The sequence below is a fragment of the Vicia villosa genome, unplaced genomic scaffold (genome assembly GCF_029867415.1).
Source record: "Vicia villosa cultivar HV-30 ecotype Madison, WI unplaced genomic scaffold, Vvil1.0 ctg.000041F_1_1_1, whole genome shotgun sequence".
In the NCBI taxonomy this organism is placed as follows: Eukaryota; Viridiplantae; Streptophyta; class Magnoliopsida; order Fabales; family Fabaceae; genus Vicia; species Vicia villosa.
Window position 1 is genome coordinate 1,095,102 of NW_026704972.1, and position 14,812 is coordinate 1,109,913.

Sequence of the window (14,812 nt, forward strand, 5' to 3'; positions counted from 1 at the left end):
CCCAATCCCCATGGCCATTCGCCTGATGGGGAATGAACATCCTCGGGCCGTTCACCGTAGGATGATACTGAAACAAATATTTGAGCGTCGCCGTCGACTACCTCACGAAGTGGATAGAAGCCTAAGCTCCCATCAAAATCACGACGCACAACATACTACTTTTCTACAAGCAAAACGTGCTTGCCCGGTTCGACGTATCACAAGTGCTTGTCACTGACAACTAGACGCAGTTCACCGACAAAAACTTCTAGGACTTCATCTCCAAACTAGGCACTAAGCAGCACTTAACTTCTGTCGAACACACACAAACGAACAGGCAGGCTGAGGCTGCGAATATAGTGATCTTGCGAGAACTTAAATGAAGACTGGGGGAGGCCAACATTAGGTAGGTCCAAGAGCTACATTGCGTGTTTTGGGCCTACAGAACGACACCTCATTCCACCACCAGGGAAACTCTTTTTCGACTAGCCTACAAAACCGAGGTGGTAATCCTCGTGGAAATCAAGGAACCATCTAGGAGAACCGAGGCTCCTCTCGACGAGGAGATGAACAAAGAGGCCCTAACAGAGGAACTCGACCTGGTTGAAAAGATTCATTCGGGGGCAGCTCTCCGCAAGGCCACATTAAAATAAAAATAACTTCGCGTCATGACGCCAAAGTCATAAAACGCGAATTCTAAGTCGACAGTGTAGTCCTGTGGAGAAATAAAAAAGACTCAAGCGAGGGCATACTTGCTGAGAACAAGGAATGTCCCTACCGCATCCGAGCAAAAACGGACAACAGGGTCTATTACCTCGAAAAACTTCTCGGGGAACAACTTTCTCGACTGTGGAACACCAAAAATCTAAAGCAATATCACAGTTAGATCTAACGATTGTTTAGGCCTGACAATCGGCGGGCCCCGTTCAACGTCAACAAGGCACGCCCGACCATGGAAGCGTGTCATGGTACGAACACATCATTCCAAAACTTAAACGAAGGCGCGTTTTTGCTCTTTGGGCGAGCAGAATTTAAGCTCGACAGGGATACCTCTACCGAGCTCCACTGTTGCAGTACCAGCGAGGCAAAACACCCAGTTTGCGATGAGAAAGTTCACGCCACGAGATCAAGATCTCGGCCTCAATCTTAGTCTCGTCATCAAACAGAAACCAATCCCAACTCCTCAATATGTTCCCTATATGGTCGAACGTTGATTTCGAAAGCATATTAATACAAGATTGCATTAAATTCACTCCCATGAGAGGGGCTAAAAATACACACACTAACATTGGTGCAAACAAACAAAATAAAGTAACTAACATGCAGAGCAAAAGCAGACAAGTTATAACGTTAAAAATGTCGTCCACACGGGCCGACATTGTCAAAATATTATATTACAAAAACGAGCAGAGCCCCATCATTTGAACATTACAAAAATAGGGCACACAAACCCAAATCATACATCAATTAATAAAATAAAAATCACGCCCGACCATCCTCCTCTTCATCGCCGACAAAGGGAGAACTGACAGGAGGCATGATCTAACCATTTTCCACCCTGGACAAGTAACTAATCCCATCAGTGACAAGCTCGGAGGAAGGGTTCATGACCTTGAGCTGCTCCACCGCATTGTTGAAACCCATCTCAACTGCGTCCAAGCAATCTTGCTCGAGCTCACCAATCCGAGCAACTAGCTCAGCCAGAATTATCAGGGTCCTCACCCATTTAGCTTCGTCCTCGGCAGGCTTGGTGACGACCTCGAGGGCAGCAATCCTGTCATCAGAGCTTTTCTTCTAGGCTTTCAGAGCCTCTACCTCCGCGGTAAACCCAACAATTTTCTCATCCTTCAGTCGCAACTCATTGAGAATCTCAGCATGAGTCTCATACTTCCCCTTGTAATCGTTGAAATAATTCTCCAACTTGGTCGTTATAGCCTTCAGCTTTTCATACTTGGCCCTAAGCTGATCAAAGTCCCGTTTGAGGGAGGTCCTCGCCTCATTGAGGACCATAGCCATCTCTAACACCCTTAGCATGGCGCCGACATCTTGATCCAACTCTTTCCTCTGACCTTCCAGGCTGAGGTTCTCGATGGGCGATAGCCAACGACTGCGCCCGGGGGATGGACAAAGACGTGTCCCCTACAAAAAATGACCGGTTAAGAAAACAGGAAAGCAACTCGAACTACATCGGGTTCTCCTTTGTAAGATCCATGTGCACCCCATCTCCTCCTCGGTGAGTTGCTTTTTCCTCACCGGGCTGCTCTGCTGGGAAGATATTTGTCGCCGATTGAGGACGAAGAGGATTGACGCGTAGAACAACTGGAACTGTTGTCCTTGGGCTCAGTTTAAAGTTGTGCTATGCAGGTCTTGGGATGTTTCTTTCGAGCCTTCCCATGAGCGGCGACCATCTTTTGAATGCGTTCCTAAAGGCTCGCCATGTTCCCTGCAACAAAATAGCGACCAAAGATTAGTAAACCGAGGAAGAAAACAAACAACATTAGCATGTTAAAGGGGAAACAACTACCTAAAAGCAACTCGGCCTCCTCAAAAGTACCGCACTCGAGGAGAGCTGTAGTGTTAATAAACCGGGGCTCACATATAGCATGGCCTTGCTCTTCCAGAACGGCCTCCCCGACCCAAGTCACCCACTGAGCAGGGGTAAAACCATCGACAAACAACACCAGCTCATCATTGTTGTGCTGGTCCTCAGAGTCCATTTCGCCTGGTTTGGTGATGTAAGAATCAGTACTCCAGTCGAAGTGTGCCCTAACCCCGCGAAAAGGGAACTTCCTGACCCTTCTCGTCACCTTACTCCTATCTTCATTGAGACAAACACTCACATCCTCCTCGGTGACAACCCTCAACTCGAAGCAAGAGTCACCAACCGCCTGTCTCACGGGCATGGCCAAATTGTATTTGTCGTTGAAGGTACGAACTAAATCCAATAATGCTTAAAAAGCCTCTTCAGTTATTTAAAGGATACCCAACTATCTTTCCCTTCGGGGGACTATCGTTGGAAGTGGAAGCAGTAGAAGAATAGAGGGAGAGTGGCGCTGACTTGAAGATATTGCCATACGATCTTAAATACCCGAATAAAGGCAATCGAATTCGTGTGCAATTGTGATGGTGCTAACTCTAGCCAGTTAAAGACGTCGATCTGGAAATCACTAAATGACAATTGGAGACCCAATTCTTTAAAAACAAATTCATACATAGAAAAACGATTATGAGGGTAACACGAACATATTCGTTCCATCGGGGAAGGTTGGTAAACTACCTAATTCTCGGGATCTTTCGACGGAACGACACTATTCTCGATGATCGTAAACGCCTCATCGCGATGTTCGACAAAACGTGAGGCTATCCATTGAGGCTCGGGCCCGACCCAATTTAGCCTGGCATTAATAATCGTATCGACCAAATTGTGACCTTCGGCACTGCAAGCCATTTTACCTAAAATCAGAGGAAAACACTGAATTCAACGGCCAAATCAAGTCAACCTTTCCTTAAAGAATCGAATGAAAGGGCAAGGAGAGGCCCGAGAAATCTGCCCCGGCCAATGCCCTTACTCAATGGCAAGCAAGGAATCACGAGGACATTACTCTGCATAAAAATTTTAAAAAAGGCCATGGGCCCCACAGAGAGAACCTCCTCGAGCGACAAACTTCAATACGTCTCATTGAAAAATGCATGAATGTCGCGGGGAGAATGTTTCCCGACGCATGAACTTCATGAACGTCGCAGGGAGAATATTCCCCGACACATGAACTTCGTCCCAAATTCAGGGGTTTTCCATATTTTCCAGATTTCATTCGTAAAATCCTACCGACGTGAAACATGCTCACAGTCACAACGGCGGCACCAGATTAGACATCACATAAATCCCTAGAGTCTCTACTTGATTTCCTAAGAAATCCTAACTGAAACTGACATTTGGTAATGGCCGAACAATCGCCAAACACCAACACCCGCCGGAGTTCCACATACATATCTATCAGAGCAAGATATAATCTTAAAAATAAGCAGTAACCAATGCAGAATCGTAGAAGAAAATGAAGACTTACTTGATTGACGGGAGATAGCGAAGAACTCTGGTGAGAAGGATGCGACGGCGGAAAGACGAAGACAAGTTTCTGCAACTTAAGGAAACGAAACGAGAAAGAGAGTGAAAATGCAAATGACTTCCCCCCTTCGTATTTATAAGCAAGTACCCCACGGGAAAGTGTGAGACCCCTAGGGGAAGCGTGTCATCATTGAGGATCATAATTTCCCCTAAGCATAGACCCTAATGATGACACATTGTTGTCTTTTCAAGTCTCACCATTCCTTCATCTCCCTGAAATATGAGCACACCTGATCGCAACGAAACATAACACCTTTTTCTCGAGCACAGTCTTGAGGTGTTGGTGACAAATTTACCGTGTCGAACATGAATAACTGGCATCACCTAGCCCAGTTGTCGAACGTAGATCACTTCTTCGACGCAAGTTTCCTACGAGCATACATTTGGGAAAATTTGAAATGAGCTCGGGCAAACCGTGCTCACGTGGCTGCACGACCAAAGGATAATCGACCACAGGCGGAGTCTTCCCACCACGAAACGCGAGCTAACTCCTAATTCATAGCTCCTTCGACTAAGAAAAATGTCTTGGAAGGCTCCTGTTCTGAATTGGGAGTGTGGCTGGCGTACTGTCGGGCAGGGCATAGTCCAACGCTACTGCAAGGCCCAACGAAGTGGCCCAGATTGCCATGACTGTTGGGGAGTTCCTCACCCACGTGCCCCTCTAAGGACACGTGGCCAACTGCCCTCCGAAAGAATCGATCATTTCGCATCCGCTAATCGTGGGGCAATTAACCCAGGACAAAGATCACGCGCTGATCTCCTTCATTCACGCAGGATCCTGACAGTCTTCTACTTTGGGCCTAAGAATCCGACCCAAAATTGAGACTTTGGCCCAACGCTAGAGGCACTATAAATACCCTCTTTCATAAGAGGGTCTGGTATTCTAATCATTTCCTAACTTCGTATTTGCATTTCTTTCATTATGAACCTTACTTTGGCATCAGAGTATCTTGCAAGTACACCCTCATTTTTCTCATCAACCGCTGGAGCTCACGTGTTGCAGGCCACAAAAGTTCGTTCTGATCCTAGTAAAATCAGTTAGGTATGAAGATTCACAACAATGTTGATCGAATCTTCTTTATAAGTCATGGCTTGGATCAAAATTAAGCTATGAATGCCATAATAGAAACAAAGAAATGAAGAGATGAAAAAGAAAACGAGAGAGATAGAGAGCCCTCTAAGTGCTTTCTAATTTTCTATTATGCCAAAGTTAATTAAAGAATAAGTATTAATAATGCAACATGACTACGCTCACTTAACGCATGCGATTACAAATCAATTACAAATTAGTTAGACCTTATGACACTATTAGAGATTTTCTTTGCTCACCTCCCAACCTTCTAGGCCACCTCTGGTGAAAAACCATATATATCCCTGACTTCGGAAATGCATTTCCGAAATGCAAGAAAAATGTGTTTTCGGAGATGCATCTCTGAAAGCGCCTTTTTTTCTTCAAAATTTGTCTTATTTCGGAAATGCATTTCCGAAAACAGCATTTCGGAAGTACATTTCCGAAATACTGCGCGTTTTGCAGAATAAACAAAACAGCCCCCCTCCCCCATTCATTTTACCCTAATTCAACTTCAAACACAACCCCAGAGAAATTTTGTGCAAACCACTTCCAAGGACTACATCAAAGGCTCCAATAACCTTGCTATACTACATTCAAAAGCCCTCCAACCTCTTCAATCGATAAGCTTTTCGAGTTTTAGATCTATGATTAAAATTTCTATTAGGGTGTTTAGAAATAGCAAAAATTGTATTAGGTTAGGTTGGTACTGCTATTTAGGTTGTTTAGAATGATTAAACATAGTTTTGAAGTTTGTTTTTGGGGTCTGCCATGGAAGTTGCAGAAAACTTCTTCGCAGGGGTGTTTCGGAAGTTCATTTCTGAAAACACCTTCATTCCCAGTTTCGGAAATGAACTTCCGAAGTGTATCAGAAATGATTTTTTTTTTAGTTTTTTCTGTTCTCTCGCATATTTATTGATTTCAATTGTTTTCGGGAACATGTCAGGCTACCAAGCACGCATCAGACAGGGTAGAGAGACTCAGACTGCGCCGGCTAGACGCGAGCGGGCGGCGCAGCTGGCGTCGATGCAAGGACGGGGGCAAGGTCGGGGACGTGTGCGAGTTCCCGTGCAGATGGACGAGGGTACCTCTACATCTGGATCGAGGAGTCGTCTGGCTCGGGTATCTTCTTCCCGCCAGCGAGAGGAGGAGGAGGAGGAGGCAGTGACATACCATGAGGCGGAGGAGGTACCAGATGTTAACCCTCCACACGGGGAGGAGGAGGAGCAGGAGGAAGGCTACCGGGAGGGCCCAGTGACACTACCGTGCTGATTACCTACCTCGAGCACGTCGCTCGGCGCATCTGGGAGGGAGATGTATTTTTTATAATTTGCCCGACTATATTATTTAACCGTTTATAATTTAGCCGTTTATTCAATATTTTCTTAACGGTTTAATTAACATACTTTTTTATTTGTTTTTTTTAACAGGAGAGAGAGCCTTTGAAAATGTTGAACCACTCCCGAAAGGTTTTCAGTCTGTTTAAACCGAATGATGAGTGGTTTAACGACGCGGTGAGAGCTTCAGGGCTAAGTGGGCTCTGCATGACGGGGTATACCACCATCAGCCACGGCATGCAGGGGGCCTTTGTGGAGAGGTGGCACAGGGAGACGTCTTCTTTCCACTTACCGGTTGGGGAGATGACGATCACCTTGCACGATGTGCAGGGTCTTCTCCACTTTCCGATCAGGGGGGCGCTGTTGGACCACTCCCGGATCCAGAGGATCAAAGCCAGTGAGTGGATGGCGCTCTATTTGGGTATGGAGCCCAAAGTTGCTGACTTTGAGTGCATGACGACAAATGGGCCTCATATTCGGTTCACCACACTGAGCACTTATTTCGAGCACCACCTGGTGGTGGCGGCCGAATCCGAGGAGGCGGGTGACGCCCTATTTACACAGTATCACCGTGGCTGCGCTCTCCGGTGCTGGTACATGTTTGTGGTAGGCGCTGCAATCTTTGTGGACAAGAGTGCAAGGTACGTTGACGTAACCTACCTCCGCTACTTCATGGACTTGACTACCGTTCACCAGTGGAACTGGGGGTCAGCTACTCTGGCATACCTATACCAGAAGCTGAATGAGGCCTCCAACTGGAGGACCAGGCAGTTGACCGGATCCTGCACACTACTTACGGTACGTTTCAATTTAATTGTTTCACATTTATTTATGTTTCGTATTTATTTTTAATACATTATCGTGTTTGTGTTTCAGAGCTGGATCATCTCTTACTTCTCCCACATCCACGGCTTCCGCGTTGATCCTGAGTACGATGACGGCATGCCCAGGGCCGCCAGATACGTTCTCTAGAGGGGGAACAATGCAGTGGGACCATACCGTGGGTACCTCGACCGCACGATGCACGATGACGTCACTTGGAGGCCATTCAGCGACTACACTCATGTTGTCCCCTTTGACGGCATATCGTTATATTCTGGCTGGTTGGCATGCGGGACCAACACCATGGTGCGGTATCTCCATGAGCGGTGCATGCGGCAGTTTGAATATGTGCAGATGAAACCCAGGTCACCTTTTGAGGCTGCTCCCGACACAGTGACCCGAGTGCAGCTCACTGGCATATTTGAGGATTGGGAGCGTCATGTGGTCCCGAAGGAGTATCGTCACATTCGGGTCACCCAGGACTGACACAGTGTGGAGGGGTATGTCACATGGTTCTATCGGGTGTCACATCCTCTAATGAGACCCGACGCTCCCGACGCTCCTAGGCCAGCACACGAGGAGATCCTGGAGAACCAGCAGGCCGAGGATGACCACGCCATTGATCTCCTGCCAATCTGCCTGCGGATAGAGATGCTTGGGCGGGACGCGTTGGATCGAGGTGTCGTTCATCAGGGCGGTCCAGGGAGAGAGGGTTAGGCATACCCAGTAGGGGTCCGGGTTTATGTTTTTTGTTTTCGGATTATATATTTCGCACACTATTACTATTTGGTTCGGCTTGTATATATTATTTGGATTTTATTTATCATATTAGTATTTTCTGTTTATATGTCGTTTATTTTATTTGGCGTTTTTCTTTAATTAAAAATACGAGACTGTTAAGAAAAACATAAAAAAAAAAATACAATTTCTGCATAATTCGGAAGTGCATTTCTGAAACCCCCAAAATGTGAAAAAAGGTGTTTTCGGAAGTGCATCTCCGAAAACACCCCCATGAGATATTTTTGGAGATGCACTTCCGAAGTCTGAGAAAATTAAAATAAAAAAAAACTTCGGAAATGTATTTCCGAAGCAGGGGTAAAGTGGGATTTTCGTTAGGGGTGACCTCCTTAGGGAGGTGGGTAAAGAAAAAACCCACTATTATTCAACTATTATTTTACCAATTGATACCATTTGTTTTAAACTTTAGTTTGTTTATTTCATTTATATTGAATAGTTAAACATCTAATCACATAAACATCTAATCACAAATAAAAGGTGATCCCATTTGTTTTAAACTTTTAGTTTGTTTGTTTCATTTATATTAAATAGTTAAACATCTAATCACAAAAAGGCTACCAGTTTGGTTGTTGCACTTTCATACCATATATCACATCTCAATTGAAAAATCTTAAATCATTACGGTGTTTTGAGCCAACTTCTTTTTTACTAAATCTTTTGAGCCAATTATAAAAGGATTAATGTGATCTAATCCACATTGAATTATCTTCTTCTTCCCTTCCTCTTCTAAGTGTAAAATGAAAAACAAAATAAATAAAAAATTATAAATTAAAGAAGAGAGATGAAATATGAAAAATAGAGAAAAATTAGTGGAAAAAAAGTTGAAGAGAAAAGATAAGAAAGGATCCAAGTCGGATCTAAACATTTAATTTCGGATATTATAAAATTTATTACTTTCAAATCTAAATTTTTCTTATTCACAAACTTATCAACAAACCCATTTATAAAGATAAATTTAATAAACTACTACATATCCATTTATGACAATCCCGGATTTATATATGCTTAACAAATAATTAGTTCTTGTCAAAAAAAAAAAAAACAAATAATTAGTTAACTACCATTGCTGATTAATAAATAGTTAATGGTAAGTGATCAAGTAGATAAATTAATTTGACTGTAAATTAACACCATACTGAGAATGAGGGACAAACCTTATTTGAATCATAATAACTTCACAAAATACAGCATTTTATAAAATGTTCACATTCTTTCTCTCTTGCTAGTGCAGAATAGTATAAGCCTCGAGTATAAAGTAATGAATCACTCAAATAAAGCCAATACAATAGTTTTGTGTTGGCCTTTTATTTACTTATTATTGAAATGTCTTAGCATTATTTCTTGAGCATAAAAGAAAAAGTAAAGAGAAAACAATCTAAATAAGAAAACAATTTGCCAACTGAGGCACTCAGTGTGAAAAAGGAGTAGCAAATTACACACTCAAGAGTACATAGACAATTATACAGCAGAACACAGAACACAAATGAGCCATCAACAAAATACATCAGTTGATGAAGTTCCCGCCAGCTGAAGGGAAGTTGTGTTCCACTTCATAGCCTCATCGCCACAGTGCCTGTCTTTAGAATTAACCACGGGTAACTTAGCCGAACTAACATCAGAAGCTTCAACTGCAGACAACTTTTTTGCAGCAACTGCCTTAAGACGGTACCTCTCGGCTCTTGACCCAATTACCTGGCCCAATATCGATGCTGCAATAGTAAATGCCATGGCTGATTTAGGCATCAAGACAGACTTCCTAAGCATAGCTATGAATGGAACAGCTGCATGGACAGCTGCAAACCATGACGGCGAAAATTTCTTGGTATGTTCTCTCCATACACCTAAGGGGACATTAGCTGCCATCCCCATCATCCCGATCACAAGAACTTTTGTTGGCAAGCCCTGAGGGCGGAGATTCTTTGCAAATGCGGTGCGTGATATAGCCGCCCGAGCTGCAATTATTACCTGTGGGCACTTGTAATGCATACCAGCAGGAGGCTGAATAACCTTTGCTACGAGTGGAAGGACTTTGCTGACAGCCTGATAGGACTTTGCAATTGGACAGTTCCCATTTTGTAGCCAGTCATTACCTGCCTCATGCTTCGAACCATCCTGAATATCAGTTAAATACACCCATTAAAATCAAATTACTAGGCTTAAACATGGTATTTATTAATTTAAAATCTTCACTAGAGAACTCTTTTATTGAAAATGAATTGGCAGTGACAAAAAAAAGCAGATTGAATGTATTGCATACCTTTGAAGAAGGTTCCTTTTTTGAGGACTCAGATTTTTTATTCTGTTTCTTCCACTTCTCATTAAATGAGTCAAAACCGAAAGGTCCGCCAAATCCAAATGATGACAGACTAATAGTTGCTGCCTTTGCAGCCAGAGGATTGAATTGGGATTTTGGAAGTTCGGGCTTCATTTTGTCCAAACGCTGAAAAGATCTCTCGGATAAGGGAACTACACCATCACTCCCATGGAAAAGCCTAAATGCTAAATCAAAATTGGGACCGTCTTCAAAAATTGGACCTTTCGCCGCACGCACCTGTGCAAGGGATATTTCGTAAGTATAGCAGTTTCTATTTGAGATTAATAACAGAACAAGTTTAAAATGCTGAGATCATGCAGCATAACAATGTCGTAGCAAGATAGCATGATGTCATAGCAAGTTAGATAGCACATGGAGATATAATTATATAAAAACACAGCCCTATTGGCCATCAGAACATAGATTTGAGAAGTTAAAGCAAGATACGACAAGCATCATTCTCAAACAACTGCTCGGTGGCACAAAATCCATATATGCAGGATAAAGAAAAAGGATGAAATGAGAACTATATCAGCCAAAAGGAGAACTTACAGGCATTGGAAAAGCCATGGGAGAAACAAATGAGAAATTAGTTGGTTCATTAATGTTCCTCAAGAATGGACACCTAAGGATAGAGTCCTCATTTATATCTCGAGTAAAGAAGTCCATTCCTCTGCTTCAAATCTAACAGACCTGCAAAATAGGGAATCATAAATAAGAAAGAAACTCATCATGGAATTGACACGCTGGCGCGCACACACACGCAAACTTGTGAAGTTCACATCAGGAAACAAATTTACATTACCCAATGGCTAATACTAAACCATTATGATACAATATTGCAACATTAAAATGAAAATCTCTAATCCCCCATTAACTTCACGAAAACAACATTTTAACTTGTTATTAAGACGCGAGAGTCTTAAAACGAACAACTGAGGTGAAAATATAAAACATTTTCGCAAAGTAAACCGGGTTTAATTTTTTCAGTCCAGACTACAATTCAACCATGAATAATATCCCTCTTTCCCCATCCCTTGGGATGAAAGGAGTTGTCAATTGTCAATGAATCAAATCAACAAAAGCTACAATTCAATATCAATTAGTCACTACAGACAGATTTAAGCAAGCTAAACATTATCACTTCCCAAATTGCATTAATCCACACCATTACAGCTTATAACATATCTAATCTTTTACATCCCCAAAAGTCAACTCAAACACAAAAACCAACCAATTTTCTACATTCAACCAATTTTCAAACAATTCATATGCATGCCAAAACCCATTTCACCAATTTACCCACCAAGTTCAAAACAGATGAAAAAAATCAAACTTTTCAACAACAACAGTATCTCAAATCCCAAAACAAAAATCAAATTATCACAACAATAAAAAGGGGCGTAAAAAATCACCGAAATGAAAAAATTGAAACTACCGATCTAGAAACAGAGAATCAATAAGCTATAAGAAATAACGAAATTTTAACAGCAACAAAATTGAGATAGATACCTTTCGGAGATTGCAAGAGGCACACGCCAATGTAAGAGAGAGAAAGTGAGGAGAGAGAAAGCGAAGAATAAAAGCAACGAATGAGATTGGGAACGTGGTAGGTGAGAGAGATGCTAACTCTATAGAAAAAATTGAAGTTTTTTTTTTGGTCCTAAATTAATGTGTTTAATATTTATTTAACTTTTTTGAGTTTAAGATGGAAAAAAATTGAAAATAAAAAAATCGAAAGTCAATTATGGCTGTGACGTGCTCACGCCAAAGTTGATACAACCAATGTTGAATGTATTGTGCTAAGCACGAGTTTTATTTTTTTGAAAGAATAGGTCAAATTCTAGTTCTAGAAATATTTTAAATGTTTGATAAAAAGTGAAAAGGTTTCTAGAACTATGTATATTCTTTATATATTTATATTATATTTTTATAAAATGTGCATGAAATTCGTTGGATGGAACAAATTTATTTGTTATAAAAAATAACAAATTTATTATTGAAAGTTTTTTCAGGAATTGAATTTAAAAATTAAAATTAGATTTTTTCAGATTTTTTAGTTTTGCTCTAAAAAATTTGCTATTTATTAGGACTAGTCATATTGGTCACAAGTAATCAGTTAACTTTACATAACTATAAATTTTAAAAATTTAGGCTTTCGCACGAGTTTCCAACCTACATAATTATATTATCTCACTTCATAATTACAACACATTAATTTTTCTCACTTTAATAAATTTTATGTCGATTCTATTCAACTTTTTTTAAAATATTATATATTAGGGTTCTGCTAACCAGTACTTTCAGGGCAATGGTTAAGTATTTCTAGAAAAGAAAATATTTTATAGAAATTTTAATATTTTAATTTCTAAGATATTAAATACGCAAATTATCGAAATAAATTTATTATTTTAAAGTCTTAACCATTGCTCTGAGGGTATTGATTTGCATTTCTCTATATATTAATATGATTAAATTAATATTTAATTATTTATATTTTAATTCACAATTTTTTCATATTTTATTAATTTTTTAAAATATTGAAATATTATTTTATAAATTTAGACATGTATTATATTTAAAAATATATAATTATAAAACTAATATAATATTTAAAAAATATTATATTAAAATAATATAATTTATATTATATTTATAATAAATATTATGAAATTTTTATTTTATATAAAACAATTTTAAAAAAGATAATATGTATAAGGCCATGTAGTCTAAAAATATGTATAAAGTTGAATTCAAATAATAACTTTCTTGTAAAAAAAAAAAACTTTAAACTCATATTATAACAAGATTTTTTATCCGACTCTAAAAAATCAAAAGTCTATTAAAAATTATTCGTTTAAAGTTGGGTTGGTTTGTCTTTAACCAATCCTATATATATAAATATTTATATTGTGGATATTGATTTATAGGATTTAGACAATAGAGTTAGTAGTTAGTTGGTGTAGTAGTTGGTGTTGTCCATGCTTTTTATTATTTTATCAATTTTTGAAGAGATTCCATTTACACCTCTCATGAGTTTTATTTTATTCCATAAATTATTGCTGTCACGAGGGAATGAATATGAATATTAATAATAATATTTTGTTATTTCTTTGTTCATCTCATGAAAGGTAAATTTGTTAGGATAAAAAATTATAAGAATAGATCGTGGTTTAAATTTTACCACATACTTCAGGTTATGAATATATTGTCGTGTATCCATCAATAATACATCATTTATTTATGTTTTTTTAAAACTAATTTTAACGATTTGCCTTTCATAAGCAAGAAATGGGAAAAATCATATATAATTAATATACATATTTTTTCTGATAAACACTTTGGTGCATTAAGGGCCGTTTGATTGCGTGATATATGTCACAAATCAATATGTAAAACAATATTGAAGGAAAGGATAAGATATGATAAAATAATTTTTAAAATTTGTACTATTTAATTATTTTAATTAAAATTTTATATTAATTTTTGTTTGTTATATTAATTGAATTTGAATCGAGTTAAAAACTAAGACGACCAAATAACAATAATTTACCGATGAATTGCTATAAAATATAAAATCGAATTCTTTATAAAATAAATAAAAAAGGATATTAAAATTTAAAATTAATTTTTTAATAACCAATTTATTCAAAAATATGAATATTAATTTAAGAATTTTAAACAAATTTAATATCATTTCTTTATAAGATGACCGAATTACTTACTTATAATATATAAATTTTAGGTTTAATATTCTTTTTGGTCTTGTATGATGATTTCAAAGTTTATTTTAATCTTTTAATTTAAAAAAAAAATTCTTATTGGTCTCTTAATTCTTCAAAATATAATTTATTAGTCTTTTTCGTCTAATTAGTGACGAAAATAATTAGAAATTCGTTGTCTAAATTCGTCGCTAATTAGATAAAAAGATTAATATGGTACATTTTAAAAAATCAAAAGATCAATATGATTTATTTTTTTAAGTTAAGAAACCAAAATGACCCCGATTAATATACGAGACCAAAAGAATATTAAACCTAAATTTTATCTAATAATATTTAGAAGATTTAAGATTTTTTACTTATTTTTAAAAAAATTATATTAATTTTTATAAAATAAAAAAGTTATTTTTAAAAAATACAATTGTTTTAAAAGGATAATCTTGTTATTTTAATATAACATTTTTTAAATAACAAGATTATATAAAATAATAAAGGACATCTTAACCCAAAATAGAGATCAACACAAGGATCCAAAAGGAATATAAGCAAGAGCAAAAACCACAAGGAGTGCTTAACAAAAGCAAAGCAATCAATGAAAACAAAACAAGTAAAAAAAGCAACAATAGAAAAACTACAATCACCTAATTG

At 38.6% G+C, this 14,812-nt stretch overlaps 1 protein-coding gene across 2 annotated transcripts; it reads right to left on the reverse strand.

The window, feature by feature from the left end:
* Positions 1–9,387: 9,387 nt before the first annotated feature.
* Positions 9,388–12,112, reverse strand: LOC131622736 (uncharacterized). Of its 2 annotated transcripts, none has more exons than XM_058893777.1 (4): positions 11,955–12,112; positions 10,995–11,135; positions 10,386–10,679; positions 9,388–10,240 (listed from the first exon to the last, which is right to left on the reverse strand). In XM_058893777.1, the coding sequence occupies exons 2-4, from the start codon at positions 11,109–11,111 to the stop codon at positions 9,620–9,622; spliced, it is 1,032 nt and encodes a 343-aa protein (XP_058749760.1). In that variant the 5' UTR covers positions 11,112–11,135; positions 11,955–12,112; the 3' UTR covers positions 9,388–9,619. The 2 variants fall into 2 exon arrangements, with proteins under 2 accessions (XP_058749760.1, XP_058749761.1); XM_058893778.1 differs by lacking the exon at positions 11,955–12,112 and adding an exon at positions 11,858–11,941.
* Between the last annotated feature and the right edge of the window lie 2,700 nt (positions 12,113–14,812).